Source organism: Diceros bicornis, chromosome 38 (assembly GCF_020826845.1).
Source record: "Diceros bicornis minor isolate mBicDic1 chromosome 38, mDicBic1.mat.cur, whole genome shotgun sequence".
Taxonomy (NCBI): domain Eukaryota; kingdom Metazoa; phylum Chordata; class Mammalia; order Perissodactyla; family Rhinocerotidae; genus Diceros; species Diceros bicornis.
The window spans coordinates 29512851-29530002 of record NC_080777.1 but is presented as its reverse complement, the minus strand read 5'-3'; the positions used below and the strand labels follow the sequence as shown (position 1 = coordinate 29530002).

The 17152-nt window shown below is 58.6% G+C and overlaps 1 protein-coding gene across 1 annotated transcript in view; it reads right to left on the bottom strand.

The window, feature by feature from the left end:
- Positions 1–1180: 1180 nt before the first annotated feature.
- IGFN1 (immunoglobulin like and fibronectin type III domain containing 1) overlaps positions 1181–17152 on the bottom strand; it is a 30502-nt gene continuing 14530 nt past the window's right edge. The window contains exons 12-24 of the mRNA XM_058533909.1: positions 15065–15182; positions 14429–14553; positions 13633–13774; positions 12979–13278; positions 12215–12514; positions 11476–11649; positions 10351–10479; positions 8028–8330; positions 7006–7094; positions 5245–5440; positions 4224–4523; positions 2521–2847; positions 1181–1653 (exon numbers count right to left, since the gene is read on the bottom strand). Of these exons, the coding sequence (XP_058389892.1) occupies positions 1640–1653; positions 2521–2847; positions 4224–4523; positions 5245–5440; positions 7006–7094; positions 8028–8330; positions 10351–10479; positions 11476–11649; positions 12215–12514; positions 12979–13278; positions 13633–13774; positions 14429–14553; positions 15065–15182 (2517 nt within the window). The 3' untranslated portion in view covers positions 1181–1639. The remainder of the gene's footprint in view (positions 1654–2520; positions 2848–4223; positions 4524–5244; positions 5441–7005; positions 7095–8027; positions 8331–10350; positions 10480–11475; positions 11650–12214; positions 12515–12978; positions 13279–13632; positions 13775–14428; positions 14554–15064; positions 15183–17152) is intronic.

The following is a 17152-nucleotide window of genomic DNA, read 5'->3' as shown; positions in this document are numbered from 1 at the left end:
CACTCGGGAGAACAGTCCTATAGGCTGAGGGGTCAGCCTCTGCCCCTAGTTCTCAGGACTGCTCTCTTTCCCATGGCTCCAGTTTGGCTGCTGCGGTAGCAAAGCCAAGACAGGGAGAGAAGCCCCCAGGAAAGGGGCATGAACCACGGCCCAGGCAGACAAGTTGTCTGGTCCGTGCCCCGCCTCTGGAGGGACACTCTTGGTCTATTTGGGGTGCACAATTCTCTCTCCAATTCAGAAAGCTCCTCCTGCGTCACATGGTCCCACTTCTCAGAAAGGTGTTGACAGCCCCCCTCCGTCCCCCTCCTGTGACCTGTGCTCCTTCTTTCCTGCATCTAGCCTGCAGGTGGGTGCGAGGGGAGGCTGTGGAAAGCAGGAGCCTGGACTGGAGCTGGGGTGTGAAGAGCAGACCGTGTTCCAGCTAGTTGGGTGACCTGGCAGGCCTCAGAGCTGACCTACTGGGAGAGCAGGACTCAGCCTTCCCCAGGGCTCCCTCCTTCCTCCTTCCCCCTGGGAACTCGGGAATCTGGGAGCCTGGGAGGGTCAGGGACCCTGGCTTGAGGGTGAGGGAGGACAAGAGCTTCTGGTGGTGGTGGGTCACATCGGGGTCCTTCCTGTCCCGTCTGGACATGGGGCAGTGGGGGCTGTGGAGAGGCCCTGAGTGAGGGTCAAATCCCCATCACGCCCTTGATGGTCTTCCAGCCCTTCTGTTGGGGCTCACAGAGCACATCCTGGAGTAGGATTCCCCAACCCAGACTCCTTCCTGCCCTGGGAGTGACAGGCATGAGGCTGTCCCAGGAACCCTGGCCCTGCGTCCCCTGTGCGTATAACACCCAGGGAGGCTTCTAGCTCTGCTGCTTACAGGATTTTTGGCAGATAGAGGAGTGCAGGAGACACAGTCTGGCAGTAAGGGAGGTCTCTCCACCACACAGACCTTTCAACCATCCTCAGCTTTCCCATTCTGGGAATCAACTGTGCAGGCCTGGGCTGCAGATGAGCCCAATTCTCCCCTCAAGCCCACCCATCCTCCCAGCTGGAGCTGGTATAAGGCCTCTGCTTTGGGAATCTTTCCTCCAACATACCAACCCCAAGTTCATTTGCAAACAATTGCCTGTATTAGTCTACTATTTTAATGAAGAAAACTACAGAAAGCAGCCACACACATGCACTCGATGCCTCGTCCTCACCCGGATGCTCTGACCTCCCTCACTCCTCCCTCCCCATGGTCACAGCAGACCCAGCTCTTCCCGCTCTCCCTCCAAGGGGCCCAGCCCAGGAAAATGGGGACGCGGCCTCCATCCTGCAGGCAGGTTCTCACTGGATCTCCTGAAGCGCAGAGGAAACCCACACGGTGACGGTGGAGGCTCGCTGTCGTCCTGTTCAGTGACTTAGCTTGGGGCCGGGAGGCTGAATGCCACCCCTCCTTCTCTTCCTTCCCCAAAGACTCTGTGCCCTCCTGGAGGGACCTCCTCTGGAGCCCCCTCACTCCAGTCTCCCTGGGGCTCCGGGCACCACCAGTGTCCTCCATCCTTCGGGACTGGCTCCTCGGGCCAGTGTGGGTGTCAAGAGTGAAGCTTCGGGGATCTGTCATCGTTCCATGGCTGTGGGGCCGAGCAGGGCCATCCTGGGCGAGGCAGGGCTATGGGCTGGATTCTGTAAGACAGAGACCAGGCTATTTGGGCTGGTCCCCAAGGGGCAGCTTCCCCCCACCCCTGTCAAGTGGTGAAGGCAGTACAGCAAGTGGGGCAGGCCTGGGGGCTCTGCCATCAGGGGGCTTGGCTTTAAATCCAGAGCCAGCACGTGCTCTCCAAGCTTGGGCAAAGCCCTCCCCTGGCCCCTCAGGCAACCATAACCACCCCCAAGTCCAGGTGCGTGCACAAGCTGGCCTCTCTGAGAGCGGCTTCCTGAGGCCTTGGCACAGAAGCCACAGGGAGAAGAGACATGCGGTCCAGTGCTGAAGGGCCGTTCTTGCACAAAGGTCAACTCCGAATAATTAAAAATGTTTAGGATTTACATTTTTTTTACTATTCAAAATACAAGATGTGTTAAGTCCTAGTGGGTAAAAATGTTTTCTTATTAACATATATTATTTGCTTTACTGAAAAGGAGACCAATGAGAATCCACTTGGCTTTCTGGGCACTAAATGCCCATATCTGGGCATATTTACGAAGGTGCAGCACAGAAGAAGCCCCTCATCTCCCATCTTGAACTGTCTTGCAAGGCCATGCTGGGAAGCTCAGGTGGGAGGTATGTGGCCCCTTAAGCCAAGAGTTGCTTGTCACTGATCTGGTCCAAATACTGCACTTCACAGATGGGAAACCAAGGCCCCGGAAGGGCGGGGATGGCCAGGGTAAATACCAGAGCTCTGCAGGGCCAGACAGAGCGCCCTGGTGTCCTAACCCCCACCCCGTCACTCTAGAGGGGACGGGCCCCTTGAGGGCTCCCTGAAGGCGGGCAGGCGGCTGCACCTCCATCCCCACCACGCCCCGGCTTGGCCCCTGCAGGGGCAGGCCCTATACCTGTGACGATGAGGGTGCCGGTGCTGACAGCCTGGCCCAGCGCGTTCTCGGCCACCGCCTTGTAGCGTCCGCTGTCCTTGGGGGAGACGCTGGGGATGACCAGGGAGCACACGCCCTGCACGTCGGTGCTGTACACGGCGGGGTTTCCCTCCAGGCTCTGGTCATCCTTGAACCAGGTGACATGGGGCCGGGGACAGCCCTGCACGGCGCAGCTCATGCAGCACTCGAAGCCAGGCGGCACCAGGTGGGCCCGCAGCCCCACCAGGAAGCGGGGCTTCTGGCGCAGGTCGGGCTCCCGGAACCTTGGGGTCTTCACTGCGAACGTGTCTGCGATGAAGACCGCAGAGAGAGGAGGTCAGAGGTTGGGAGCGCTGGCTGAAGCAGAGGCGGGCAGGAAGGTCCTGGGGCGACGGGGGCACCTCCTGGGCCTTCCTGCCTCATCTTACCTGCAAGTGTGGCCCCTAAGCTGACTCATTTTTTTTTTCCTTTTCTGAAAACACTTTTGGGATTTTTTTTTCTTACTACAAACTAACTTACATCTACTGTGGACAAATTAGAACATACAGCAAATCAAAAGGAGAAAATGAAACCAAGCATCATCTCACTACCTATCAACAACCACAGCTAACATTTTGGTGTGGAACCTTCCCGATTTTTTTTTTTTTTTTTTTTTTTTTTTGGTAAGGAAGATTGTCCCTGAGCTGACATCTCTGCCCATCTTCCTCTACTTTGTGTGTGGGATGCTGCCACAGCATGGCTTATGAGCGGTGTGTACATCCACGTCTGGGATCTGAACCTGCGAACCCCAGGCCTCCGGGGGCCTTAACCACTATGCCACCAGGCTGGCTCCTGTTTTTGTATTTTGGAAAAACAAAGTCATGCAGTTTTATAACCTGCTTTTTCTAGTGACTGCTGTAACCACAGGCCCTCTAGGACCAGTTCAACTGACCCCATCTTATCAACAGAGTAAATAAGAGTGGTTTTTCAGGAGCTGAGACCCCTTGTCCAGTTCAGGCTGGTTGAGACTACCAACTCATCAACTGGGCCTGCACAAACGCTCGATAAGTGACCTTTTGACATCAAGGAGCTAAAAACTCCACCCTTAGATCATGCTAACACCGCCATTTTGTGAACACACATCCTGTGAAGAGGCATGAAGCTTGACTGCACTTGCACAGATCACCAATTACCTCTCCTCTCCTCTCTTCCAACCATCTATCTCCACACTTCAGACAGCCCTGCCCTTCATTCCATAAATTGTGCCCCAAGCCCTGGATCCGGGAGACAGATCTGAGAGCATATGCCCCATCTCCCTGCAGATGGATCTAGCAAAAAAGCTGATTTCCTTCCCCAAAAGCTGATGCCGTAATAATTGGCTCTTTATGCAGATAGGGCAAGAGAACCCCAATTTTGTGTGGTACACCGCTTTGAAGGTCTACATTTATTTGACTGACTACACTTTGTTTTCAGAGAAACAGTAATCTCTCTTTACCTGGTTGCCTGCCACTGACTGGAGAAGCCACCAAAGGCACGTAGACGTGTGGACCCCCACGCCCCTTGGTCCTCCCTGGAGTCGGGGCACAGAGGCTGTCAGGGCAGGTGGGTTGGGTGGGCTGGACACTGGGCCAGCTCCTCATGGAGACACGGTGCCTGCCTCTCCGCCCGGCCTCCGGGCTGGCCCGTGGGACAGCGGCTGCACTCACCTCGATGCCGGGGGACGCACCAGGGCTCGCTGGTGTCCGAGGGCTGGCTGGTGCCCAGCTCGCTCTTGGCCACCACCCGGAAGTGGTACTCGAGGCCGGGGAGGATGCCCAGGAGAGTGTAGTGGTTGGTGTGCAGGCCGTCGGCCACAGGGCGCCAGGGCCCGAGCCCCGAGCAGCGCATCAGCACCGCGTAGTGCAGCGAGGTGTCCCCCGCCTCATCCGGAGAGGGCTCCCACACGGCCGTCACCGTCCCCGGCACGTTCTCCTGCAGGCGGATGGGCCCGGGTGCCCGCGGGCACGCTGAGGACGGAGGGTACAGGGAGCCGCGTTGGGGGGACCCAGCGGGCCACCTGAAAATGCCCGTGGGCTTCAGCCGTGGCCCTTCCCGGGGCCCAAGTCTCCTGGGGTCCTGGGGAATGCAGTCTTGCAGGCAGGTACCACGAGCCAGAGAGAGCTCGGCCGGGGTCTACAGTTATCTCTAGAGCAGGGAGACCTCTCCAAAAGAATCATTTTAATTCACTGGTCGTAAGTAAAACAACACAGGACACGGGCAGAGTAGGGGCTTTCACAGGACCAAGCTGCAGAGCCCCGTTGTTAGTTGTTCATCGATTCTGTATTCCAGAAGCTCCTTGCGGGGGGCCTGCGTGGGAGTCGCAGTGGGGAGGGCAACCCTTATCTCCTACAAGGACCATAGACAATTCCTCCCAGGGCTCCTTTGAGTCAGGTAACGGTGGTGACCGTCTTCGCTCACTGACCCTAAATGAAGAATTGCTGGAATGCAGTGAGGGCTGTGGCTTAGGTGTCCCTAAGTTCCTAAGGCAGAAGAGCAATGAACCCCCCAGGATCCTGCCTCCGTCTCTCCTCCTTTCTCTCTTCAAACATGTTGGGAGGGTTAGGTGGTTGTCCCCTTGCAAACCCAGGCCTGGGGGAACAGCTGAGACCTTGACCAGGCCAGAGGGAAGGTTCCACACTTTGATGAGTGGCCAAGCCCGTGTCCAAGCCCCAGCCCAGGCCCCCTCACCTGCCACCCGCAGGTGGAAGCTGTAGGTGGCCTCCTTCCCCTGCAGGCCCCTCAGCACCACGGTGTAGACGCCGCTGTCTGAGGGGCTGGCCGTAGGAACCAGAAGCTGGGTGAGGCCGTCCTTGGTGGAGGTCACACTTCTTCTAGGCAATGGCGAGCCATCCTTGAGCCAGGTCACCTCGGGCATGGGGGAAGCCTGGGGAATCGAGGGGAAGGCGAAGTGAGAAGGGGAAGTTTTGCGGAAGCAACGGCATGTATGCTGGGCTTGGGGTGTGAGTGGAGAAGAGCATCTGGGAGGAGAAATGTCTGAGCAACACCAGACTGAGTGGGAAAGTGCTGTAAGGGAGAGGCTGGGTGACTGGTGGGATGCAAGTGGGTGTGTTTGGGGCTGGGGGACAGGGGAGGAAGCTGAGAGGCTGGGTGACTGGCCAGCTGCAGATGGGTGTGGACGGGGCTGGGGGACAGGGGAGGAAGCTAGATGGAGGAGTCAGGCAAAAATGCTAAGTGCCCTCAGCATCACACCCATACAGACATCTGGAGTTTCTTCTGTAAGCAGTGAGCTGCTGGTGTAAGGTTTTGAGCAGGGAAACATAATTAGATCTGGATTCCCACGGCCGGGGGGAGCTAGGCCGATGGGACTGAGGGGGACTCATGGAGAGGGGAGTGCTAAGCACCCTGGTGCCCAAGACCAAGTGGGGTGACTTGAGGATCCCTGCAGTAGCCCAGGAGGACTGGCCTGTCCATGGTGGGAGGCCAGTTCAGCTGCGTGATGGCTGCCCACCAACTCCCCTCGGACTCTCAGCACTGGGCACATGAGGCTCAGAGTGAAGTGGGGATGCGAACAGTAACTCGCCTCCCAGGATTGTTCTGAGGAGTCAAGAAGTCAATTAATTTTACACAGAAAGCACAGAGAGCAGGGCCCAAGACCTAGTACACACCAGTGTGCGTTAAATACCTTGTCATCATCGTCACTGTCACTATTGTGGTCTAATAGTCAAAAGCATGTAATTTAGGGTTAGACTTGGGTTTGAACCCGGCTCTGCCACCTGTGAGCTTCCCACACGGACGACGATGATGATGGTGATGACTTTAATACTAACAGTTGTGGCTAATACCCTCTGGGTGCTTGCCATTCGCCAGGCCCTGTTTCAATGCGCTTTCAATGCATTAATTCCGTGAACCCTTTGAGACGGGTTACTATAATTATCCCCATTTGACAGACGAGGAAGTGGGAACACAGAGAGGTTAGGATATTCATCCACAGTCGAAAAGCTAGTGAGTGAGGACGCCGGGGCTTGAATCCAGGCCGTCTGTGCTTCTGACCAGCACACTGCACTGCCGTGCTATATGTGCAGAGACACGTGGCAGTGCTCGAGAACCATCCCAAGTCACGTGCAGGTCATGTGCCTGCACAATACACACTCTGAAGTCAAAGGGGGTCACGAACTGCAGGACCCCTGAACCCCCAGACTAAGGGGAGGTGGAGAAAAGTGGGTGCCCTCGTTTAGAGATGCAGTACTGGAAGCTACCATGACAGAGGTTTGTGGATTCGAGCAGAACGGCCACCAGTGGCCAGGTGGGCTGCCCCTTCAAGCAGGACCCTCCTCCCCCCTTCCTCACGGCTGGCCTGATTACCAGCACAAGCTCAGGTCACTGACCAGGGCCCATAAAGGAGCAGGGGAGACAAGAGGGCTGCAGGGCTGAGCCCAGCTTCCTGTCTGCTCTGGGCTCCGCTCCCCACACCCCACCAGGGGTACTCACTTCAAAGGAGACAGGAACACGAATGGTGTCCCCAGCTCTGACCACCAGCGAGTCCTTCATGCTGGAGTCCAGGAGGAACTTGGGACAGACTGGAACACACAGGATGGCTGTCACCTCCCTCTGCAGTTGGGTCCCAGCCCCGAGGGGAAGGCTGGGCCAGCCTAGTTGATGCTGAGATCTAATGGGGGGGCCCCGAAGGAACTAGGGAAGAAGTTGGGACTCGCAGGAGCTGGTGGGGAGAGGCTGGCAGGAGAGAGACGGGTGCTGACAAAGGGAAGCCACCAGGGAGAGGGGGAGGGGGAGGCTGGGACAGAAGAGGACAGTGAAAATGAGCCCGGCTCTTCCCTTCTGCAGATGAGAGGACCCCCATCCGAGACAGGGAGTGACAGGCCTGAGGCCACGCTGAGCCAGGGACAGAGCCAGGACAAGATCCGGGATTCCAGAGGCCAGGTGCCGTGTGCTTATCACCATACACGCCTCCCTTATGTCACAGTGACAACTAGGATCTGCTGGGATGGCCCAGGGTCAGCTCGGATCAAAGAAGGGTCAGCTGCTTCCAGCAGTTAAAGCCCCAGGGGAAGGACACTCCACGGTCCGATAACAGGGAGCTGGGTTGCTTCGACTCTGAGCATGAACCGCACGGGCGAGCAACACTCGTGCCTTCTTAGGCTGAGCTTGGGGGCAGCAAAGAACGCTGGAGGGAGACTGGACTTTGGAATCAGTCAGGTGGGTTACATCCTGACTCTGCCACGTAGCAGTGGTGAGAGCCAGGGTAGAGTACCTTTGACCTCAGTTTCCTTATCTGTAAATTGGGGATAAAACATTAACCTTGTAGGATTTTTATGAGTTGTAATGAGGAAACATCTCTGAAGGGCCTGCCTGGCCCAGAGCCTCACTCACAATAGGTGCTCATACGTGACACCTCATTAAACCAGGGAGGGGGTCCTGGCCTGCAAAGCGCATGGACGCGCTCGGAGGCCCCTCTCGACAGGCCTGCAGTGGAGGAGGGAGGTGGCACTCACCAGTAAAGGGCACAGCTTGCACCAACGTATCCAGGGTGGTGGGCTGGCTGCGGCCCCCGTCGTTAACCGCTGTCACCCTCACAAAGTAGCCCTCTCGGGGCCGGAGCCCCTTGGCTGTGTAGTTGGTGCCTGGCACGGTGCCCAAATGGCACGGGGCCCACTGGAGGCTGTCCGAGCCGCATAGCTCCACCACGTACCCCTGGGCTTCATCCCCCTCCTGAGCGTCCGGCCGGGCCCAGCTCACCGTGATGCTGGTGTGCGACGTGTCTGTGACTCGGAGGTCCCGCACGGGCCCTGGAGGTCCTGGCCAGACACCACGGGAAGGTCAGGGATGCTGTCACCCTCCCCTGAGGGTGGCCACTGTGTGTGGCTGTTCATCGGTTTTCCTGTGGGAAGCTGCGGACTTCTCTCACTTGGGGATTCCGACTCTAGACTCTCCTGAAGCGCCCTCTTGGAACCCAGTCCTTACTCCATCCCATACTCTGCCTCAGTCATGCACCACAGATCCCAGCTCACCTCCTCCAGGAAGCCCTCCCCAACTCATTCCACTCATTCACCAACCCGCCAACCCCCTTCCCTTAACTCTCCTTCCTTAATTCCTGAAATTCGGAATTTAGTTGATGACTTCTTAGGCTCCAAGATCCCTGAAGACTAGAATTCTTTATCTTTTTATTCTGAACTCTGAGCTCCTAGTTGACTGCCTTTTGGGCCCTCAGTCCATACTTCTCGTTCTTCACCTGTGACCTGGGAATGAACCATAATAACACAGGCCCTGCCCACCCGTGAGGATTTGCAAACATAGGTCTGATGAGTGCAAAAGGGCTTAGTCAATTGCACAGCCATCCAGGGCTTCGGCTTTCAAACCTGGCTGCACATGGAATCACCCAGGAGCTTTAAAAATACCAGCGTCCAGGTCCCTCCCCAGAGACTCAGATTTAATTAGTCCAGAGCACAGGCTGGGCAGCGGGATCTCTAAGAGCTCCCCACTGTTTCTAAACGTGCAGTGAAGTCTGAGAACCGCTGGGCTAGGGCCCCGTGTCTCAAGCTTTAATTTGTGTACAAATCGCCTGGGGATTTTGTTAAACCTGCAGATCCTAATTCAGTAGGTCTGGGGTGAGGGCCGAGAATCTGCCTTGCTGACAAGCCCCCAGGTTGTGCTGCTGGTCAGGTGACCATGCTCAGCAACAAGGTCTAGAAAATGCAGGGTTGGGGTGCGACTATGGGACACTGCTCATCCCTTGTCTCCTTCCCGTCACTTCTGAGCAAGAGAGAGTGATGGATCGAGTAGGATGGGCCTGGGCCATCAGCAAGGAGTGAGACGCGTGGATCAGCTCTCTTCCGTCGTCCCCCAACCCCACATTCTGCCCTTTCTAGGACCACAACGTACATGCCACTTGATCAACTAAACTCGTATAATGTCCTGTTCTTGCTGGATTCATTCCAACAGCCTGAACACCTGTGGTGTGCCAGGCCCTGAGGGGACACAAAGGTGCCCTCGAGGTGTCGACCACCTGGCCGATCCAGCAAGCACCAGAAACATGCAGCCCCTGGACGTCCAGTCACCAGCTGGCTCATAAGACAACAAGAGGCTCCTGAGAGGTACGCAGAGCAGCCCGTCCCAAGCTGTAGGCCTGGAGGGAAGCTTCTGACAGGTGTTTTGTGGAAAAGGTATTCTCAGATCGGGGAAATTTGGATCAAACAAAGTAGGAAGGGTTTCTTTCCTGTACGACTTGAAAGTATCATAGGCTACATGTCGTAAACATCTTGGCTCTCAGACCTGTTTTTGCTGTTTCTGTTGTTCTCAGAACGTCTCTGGTATCTCTTGGTACCCTGATGCCCAAGACCCCAGATGGGGAAATGCTGTTCTAGACGGGAAGTTTCTCGAGGGCAGAGACAAGGTTATTCACCTAGTTCCTGGCACCATGTTGCCACCTCGCTGAGGATGAGCAAATAATTGCTGGATAGAAAATTGATGGTGAGGTTCCCCTGTGGTCCCTCACCTGTCCCAAAGTGATGGGGTGAGGATGGTTATAGGACTGGCCTGCCCAGAGCTGAAGAGTGAGTGGAGTGATCTTGGGAAGGAGTTGTAATTCCCACCGCCCGGCCCCTGGACCTGTTTGAGCTCAGATCGGGGGCTTATACCTCCCCTGGGCCCCTATGATACGCCACCCCTCAGAGGCCTTCCGATCTTTATCCCCCAGCCCTCCTGCCCTCTCCTTCAGGACTGCCCTGACCCGTGGCCTCCTGTCCTGTGCCACCGGCTCCAGAGCCATCCTCTGCTCACCACCACCACCTCCTCATCCCAGCCTGGTGCTCTACTTACTCATGGGGTCCCGAGCAAAGACGGCATCCGACGGGGGCCCAGGCTCTCCAGGGCCAGAGGGAGCCACGGCCGTGACCCGGAACTCATACTGACAGCCCTGCCGCAAGTCCACCACAGTCCACTTCCTCTCTGTGGAAAGCCCACCCCGTGTCAGTCCCACCCTGATGGGACTGGGCCAAGGGGAGACGGACAGCTCAGTATCTCCGAGTTCTGGAAAAGACCAAGCCCACGATCCAGCCCACCCGGTGTGGCTCAATTTTCTCCAATGGGGAGAGAGCACTGCAGAGGGGTTAGGCCCCGAACCCCTGCTGGTCCTGCCACTAACTTTCTGGGTGATCCTGGGCAAGCACCTTTACCTCTCTGATTCTGTGCCTTACAGCATTGTTGTCATATTAAAATAAAACGGAACCACAACGTAGTAACGCTGGAAGGATGCCCTCAGTACAGCTCCCTCCTTCCAGAGTTGGGGAAACTGAGGCCCCGAGAGGCCTCAGCTCCTAAGAAGCTTAGGCCTGGCTGGAAACCGGGTCTCCTCACAACATGCTTGGCACCCTGAGCTTGTTCTTTCCCCTACAAGCCTTGGCGTGGGCTTTTCTGTTTTTTCTGATCCCAGAAGGCAGTTCCTTGGAATCTGCTTAGTGGGCAGGGGACGCTTCTCCCCCAATTTACAGTTGAGGAAGCAAAGATCTAGAGAGAGGAGTGAGCTGCCTACGGTCAAGGCCAGAAGGAGAGGGGCGAGGGCCTACAGCTCCATCTCTGGCTTCCGTCCTGAGACTTCTTCTCTTAAAGCAGGTTTCCCAAACGCGGCACTGCTGACATTTCTCAGACAATTCTTTGCTGGGGAGCGGGGGCAGGGAGGGCGCTGTGCTGTGTGCTGTAGGATGTCGGGCAGCCTCTCTGGCCTCTCACGCCAGATGCCACTGTCCACCTTCCCGCACCCCAGTCATGACAACCCAAACTGTCTCCAGACTTTGCCAAATGTCCCCAGGGGCAGCACCGCCCCAGGTGAGGCCCAGGTGCTAGACCGATCTGGCATGACGCCGCCACGGGGCCCTGCAGCCCAGAGGGGGTCTAGGGGAGCTTCAGAGACCGGGACGACATGGAGCGTCCTTTTAGGCCACTCACCAGGCACGGGCTGGTCGTTTGCTGCTGTCCAGGTGTGACTCCCCTTCTTGCGCTTCTCAATCAGGTAGCCTAGGATGTGGGCACTGCCAGGGCCCCGAGGCGCCGTCCACGTCAGTGTAATGGCCTGCCTGGAGGCTGACACGATGGCTGGGGTGGAAGGGGGCCCGGGCAGAGCTGGGGGCAGAGAAGGTGCCAGTCAGCCAGAGGCCAAGGAAAGGGGCCAGCTCTTGGGCAGGTCCTGGGGGAGGAAGGGGGCCCCTGGGGGCGGGCCACACTGTCCTTCCCCGAGCAGGGTCAGGGGGCCGAGCTGGCCTGCTCTGGGACACTGTTCTGGCTGTTTGGGGGCAGCAATGATGGGACCAGGGAAGTCCTGTGGCCTAGGAGTCTACAGGTGGCCCTGAGGCCCCTCAGGCCCAAGTCCCCTGAGATACCCTCCAGACAGGGTCCTCTGGTGGAGGATGATGCTTGCCCCACCCAAGGTCCTAAGAGAGTGGCTCTGCTTGTCCATCTCCCACTCCTGGACTGCCACAGCTGGGAGAAGACCCCATTGATCTTGCTTGCTGATCCGCCTGTGAGATCCTGAATGCAGCAGAGGTGAGGAGTCTCCATAGTGTTCTAGAAGGGCCTCAAGACCCCAGGGCACTGTCTGGTGTTCTCAGCCTCCAAGGCAGACCTACTCATCCTCTGGGCACAGTGGGGAACCCGGGACTGTTCCCCACCCCCAGCGCCAGCCTCTCACCCTCAGGAGCCACCAACACCTCCGCAGACTCCAGGGCCTCCCCAGCCCCCTCGGAGGTCACGGCCCGCACGCGGAAGGCGTACTTCTTGCCCCGCTCCACGTGGGCATCGGTGAAGTTGGTGCTGTCCGCAGGGGGCTCGCCCACCTTCAGCCACGTGCTCCTGCCAGCCTGCCGCCTCTCCACCATGTAGTGCTCCACAGCCCGGCCCCCATCATCCCGCGGGGGTCGCCAGTGGAGGCAGACACCAGCCCCCTGGCAATCCTGCACCTCCAGGGGCCCCTGTGGGGGCTGGGGCTTGTCTGGGACCCACCAAGAGGAGCAGGAAGAGAAGGGGGGGTCAGAGGAGCTGGAGGGGAGCACTGTGGGACTTTCCCCTCATCAGTTCATAAGCTGGCAATGGGGTGGGGCGCCCAAGTGGGCATTACCTAGAGCTGTTCCTGGTCTCCCCCCCAGCACACCCACATACACCAGGTGAGGTGGAGGGCACCACTCAAGGCTGGAGGCCACCGTCCACCCCAGCAACTTCCCGAGGGCCCAGTGTATTAGCTCTCAGAGCACAACGGTCCCTTCTCCCAGCGCCAGCCCAGCCCTTTATTTGTCTAAACTGCTTCTTCCTAACCAGTCTGTGGAGGGGACAGAGGACAGCATGCAAATGAGGAGCAGAGCCAGGGGACCCCCCACCCCCGGGCTGTGCCTGCTGGCAGGGAGGGCCCAGAACCCCGGGACCCTCAGGGCTTGCTGGGGAAAAGGCTGAGACTGGCACCTAAGACTTGCAGGGTGAGCCCAGCCTGCACGGAGCCTCCCTCACTCCTCAGCGTCACGCTGTACTGGCCGCGGTCCTTCCTGCTGGCGCTGGGGAGGCAAAGCCGCGTGAAGTCGTCCCCCAGGGTCACCTGGGCGCCCCCACTGCTGCCGCCCCCCAGCTCTGCCCCATCCTTCCTCCAGGCAGCCTGGACGGGGAGGCGGCTCTGGAAGGGGATCTTCACTGTCACCGGCTTCCCAGCCTTGACCACCAGTGGCTCTCTCAGTTTCTCTGCCACATCGGGAGCGATAACAGGGGGCTCTAGGGACAGAACAGGGCAAGGGGGTCAAAGAAGGGCAGGCTCTGAGCCTCTGGGGGGTTGGGGAAGAGGGAACCGGAGAGGGAAGTTTGGGTAAGAAAAAAGAACCCCTCCCCACCTCCTGAGGACTAACAGGGGATGAATGGGCTTCCTCTGCAGCCGAGGGGACCAGGATTAGACCCCAACGAGGACTTCCTGACAAGGGACAGGGAGGGCTGGCTTTTTGAAATCATCTTCTCAGACTGAGGATGAGGTTAGACTGGCTGCAGATAAGCCACACATCTGGGTGTTGGGAAGGGGGATGTATCCTCTGGGGCAGGGAGACCGCCGAGTGGGCTGGCAGGGCTGGGTCTCACCGTGGACAGTCAGCGTGGCCTCGCTCCGCTGGCTGCCGGCGACAAAGGTGTACCGCCCGGCCTGGGTGCCCTGCACGTGGGCAATGAGGAGCCTGTGCACGAGACCGTCTTGCTCAAAGACGACTCCATCCCGGGTGCCGAGCTGGAAACAAGGCACAGAGGAGCCGGTCATCCCACCCCGCCCAGCTCCTCCAGGCCCGGTACTAATGCAGGCACGTGCCAGTGCTCTCCGTGTTAAGTATCTCACTCAGTTGTTCCACCAACAGCATGAAGTCGGAACCGTATTAGCCCATTTTATACACGAGGAAACCAGAGGTCACCTGAGGGGGAAGTGGCAGAGCTGGGATCTGAGACAGGTCTAGCTGTGCTCGGAACCACTGGGGTGCCCCTCCTCCTGAGATGACAGCCAGAGAGGGAGACAGAGGGGCCCCTCAGAGAGAAGAGAGGTCCCGTCTGGTTGGGCTGAGCAGACGGCATCTGTAAGAGGCCTTGAAGGATGGGGAGAGTTCAACAGGTGTGGGGACAGAAGGGCATTCTGGATGGCAGGAGGGCAAGGGGCGTGTTGAGGGAGGAGCGAGTGGGGTACATGTCCATTGCAAAACCCGGTTTATTCTCAACACACGAGGTGCTAGCTATTCAGACTGCTCCCAGGGCAGGTGCCTGAGTAAAATGAAGAATGAAAAGTCTTCATTGCAAAGAAAGAAAAATCTTTCTTGCAAAGCCTCTGCCCTTTTCTCTTCTGTTCACCTCGTTCCTCCCTCAAACTGGGTCAGTAAAGAGGTAGGGGTGGCAGTACCTTGACCCCATCCTTAAGCCAGGTCCCAGGTCCCAGGTCGCGGGTGAGGGTGCAAGACAGCATGGCGTCCTCCCCCTGCTGCGCTTCCGTGTCCACCAGGCCCTGGGAGAAGTGGCCCATGGGGCCTGGGGAGACACAGGACGCGTCTGGGGCTGGTCACACAGGGACTCCTCCAAGGCCCAGCCTCCCAGGCCATGGCTGCACTGCGCCCTGGAGGCCACCACGCCCCACCAACTGGGCTCAGCCAGGTCCAGCAAAGCCGAACCTCCCATGTTTCCTGCAGGGCCTAGGCTGGTGCGGGAGATCTGGGTACAAGGCAGATGGAGGAGCCCCCGAGTCACACAGACGGGAAGTCTGGGTAACCCGCAGAGGGTTAGTCCAACAACTCCAGTGATCTGGACATAGGGGGTCAAGACGCACACCCAGGACACTCCTGAGCCCCACGCAGCCTGGATCCCCCACACAAGGAGGAAGAGGTTTCTTCCCGGATTGGGAAGAGATCCCTGAAAATGGGAACACTGGTAGGGACAAACTCCTGGGGCTGCAGACAGAATGGGGACCGACCCAGGAATCCCAGTGTCCAGGGGGTCCCCTTGGCTCTACCCCCTGGAGTCAGCCCGGCTGAGAAATACCTACCTCGGGCCTCCTCGGAGAAATGGCCAGTGCCAGGCTTGTATCTGGATCTGGGACTCTGGGTGGCATCCTGCGCCTGGCCTTTGGCGTCCAACCTGGCCTCTCTGCCGCCTCTCCTGCTGCCAGGATGACTTGGGGGGTCCTGGCTCCAGTCCTGATGCAGAGCCTCCCCCAGGCCCCTTCTGCTCCCCTCTCCAGGCAGCCGCCCCAGGCCTCTGGCCTCATCCGCTCCTCTTCTCTTTGAGTCTCCAAACTCGGCCCCTGACTGTGCTTGAGCCCTGCCCCCGAGTGCACCAGGCCTCCCGTCTGACCTGCTAGACTCCTCTGCTCCCCACCCCTCATACTCCTTTAGGGCACCTGGACCTTGGGCCTTGTCAGTCTCAGCCTCCAGGGACCCCTGACCCCCCAGGGATCCCCTTCCTCCTCTCAGCCCTTTGCCTGGCTGAGCACCCATGCCCTGGACACCCTCTGATCTGTCTCCAGAGTCTTTTCTGCCAAAGGGACCATCTAGGCCATTCCAGGCTCCCTGAGGTCCTGCATCCCCAGGTTTTGGGGTGAAGCCATTCTCCCTGTAACTGGAAGTCTCTTTATCCAGGACACCTGCGTCCCCTGGGCCACTGGACCAGCCTCTTCCAGTGCCTGAACTTTTGCTGTCCAGACCCCGTGAGCCTCGCCATCCACCAGCCTCTTCTTGGCCTGGAGCCCCTTCCCCGCCCCTGGAGGCCTCTGACCCTTCATGGGCCCCACTGAAAGTGGCATCTTTCTCCTGCAGAGCACTGGGACCCCTGGAGCCTGGGGGCTGCTTCCCAGCACCAATGCTGTCTTGGCCAAACCCCTGGTCTTCCCAGCCTGGGGCCCAAGCACGGCTCCCCCCTCCCGCATCAGCAGACCCCAGCCTTGATTTGCCCATTTCCCCGGGCATCCCGCTGCCATCCAGCACCTGGCCTGCGCCTGCTGATCTCCCCAACCCTGCTCCCATCCTCCTGCCCCCCAGCAGTGCATCCCCAGCTCCCTGAGGGGCCAGTGCCCCTGAGCCAGCAGCTCTACCCCTGTCTGCTGTCCCTGGGCCTGCTTTCCAGAAGTCCCGTTCGTGTCCAGAGTCCGGAGCAGCTGTCCCTGCCCAGGCATCACCCTCCACTGCTCCCTGACCATCAAGACACCCAGAAGTCCCCACACCCCCTGCTTGGTCTGCAGAGCTGCCCTTCCTACCGGGAACTTCTCTGGCCCCAGGAGACCCTGGGGTCCCAGAGCCATCCTGCCATACTCGGACACCTGATTCTCCCTTAGAGCCAAGAGCCCCCAATGCCTCAAGGGACCCTGAGGTTCCAGATCCCCCAAGACCACCCTTGGAGCCCTGCCCATCTGGAAGGATCCATGGCCCTCCGTGAGTCCCTAGCAGCCCTGGGCCCCTGGGGCTGTCCCTGTGTCCTGGGCTGTCTGCAGTACCAAGCATTCCTGCAGAGCCCACCTCAGGATGTGCCCCATCCACAGGCCCCATTCCCCGGCCCCTGTCTGCACCATCCTTGGAGCTTGTGCCACTGTCAGACCCCTCTGATGCTGCCCAAGATCCTGACCTGCAGCCTATGGCCTCTTGGCCTCTGGGACCACCCTCATATGCCCCTCCAGGCTTTGAGCCTGTTACTCCAACCCCCCCTGAGCCATCTCTGTAGCCCATCTCACTCTCTGGCCCCATTTCCCCAGATCCTCTGGAGCCTCCCCTAAAACCTGCTTCACTCTCTGACCCCATCCCCCCAGTACCCTCTAAACCACCCCTATAAGCTGCCTCACCCCCTGACCCCATCACCCCAGCACCCCCTAAACCATCCCTATAACCTGCCTCACCCCCAGATCCCACTCCCTTAGCACTCCCTAAACCATCCCTATAACCCGCCTCACCCCCTGATCCCACTCCCTTAGTACCCACTAAACCATCCCTATAACCTGCCTCATCCCCTGATTTCACTCCCTTAGTGCTCCCTAAACCATCCTTATAACCTGCCTCAACCCCTGACCCCATCCCCCCAGTACCCCCTAAAGCATCCCTATAACCTGCCTTACGCCCTGACCCCACTCCCTTAGTACCCCCTAAAC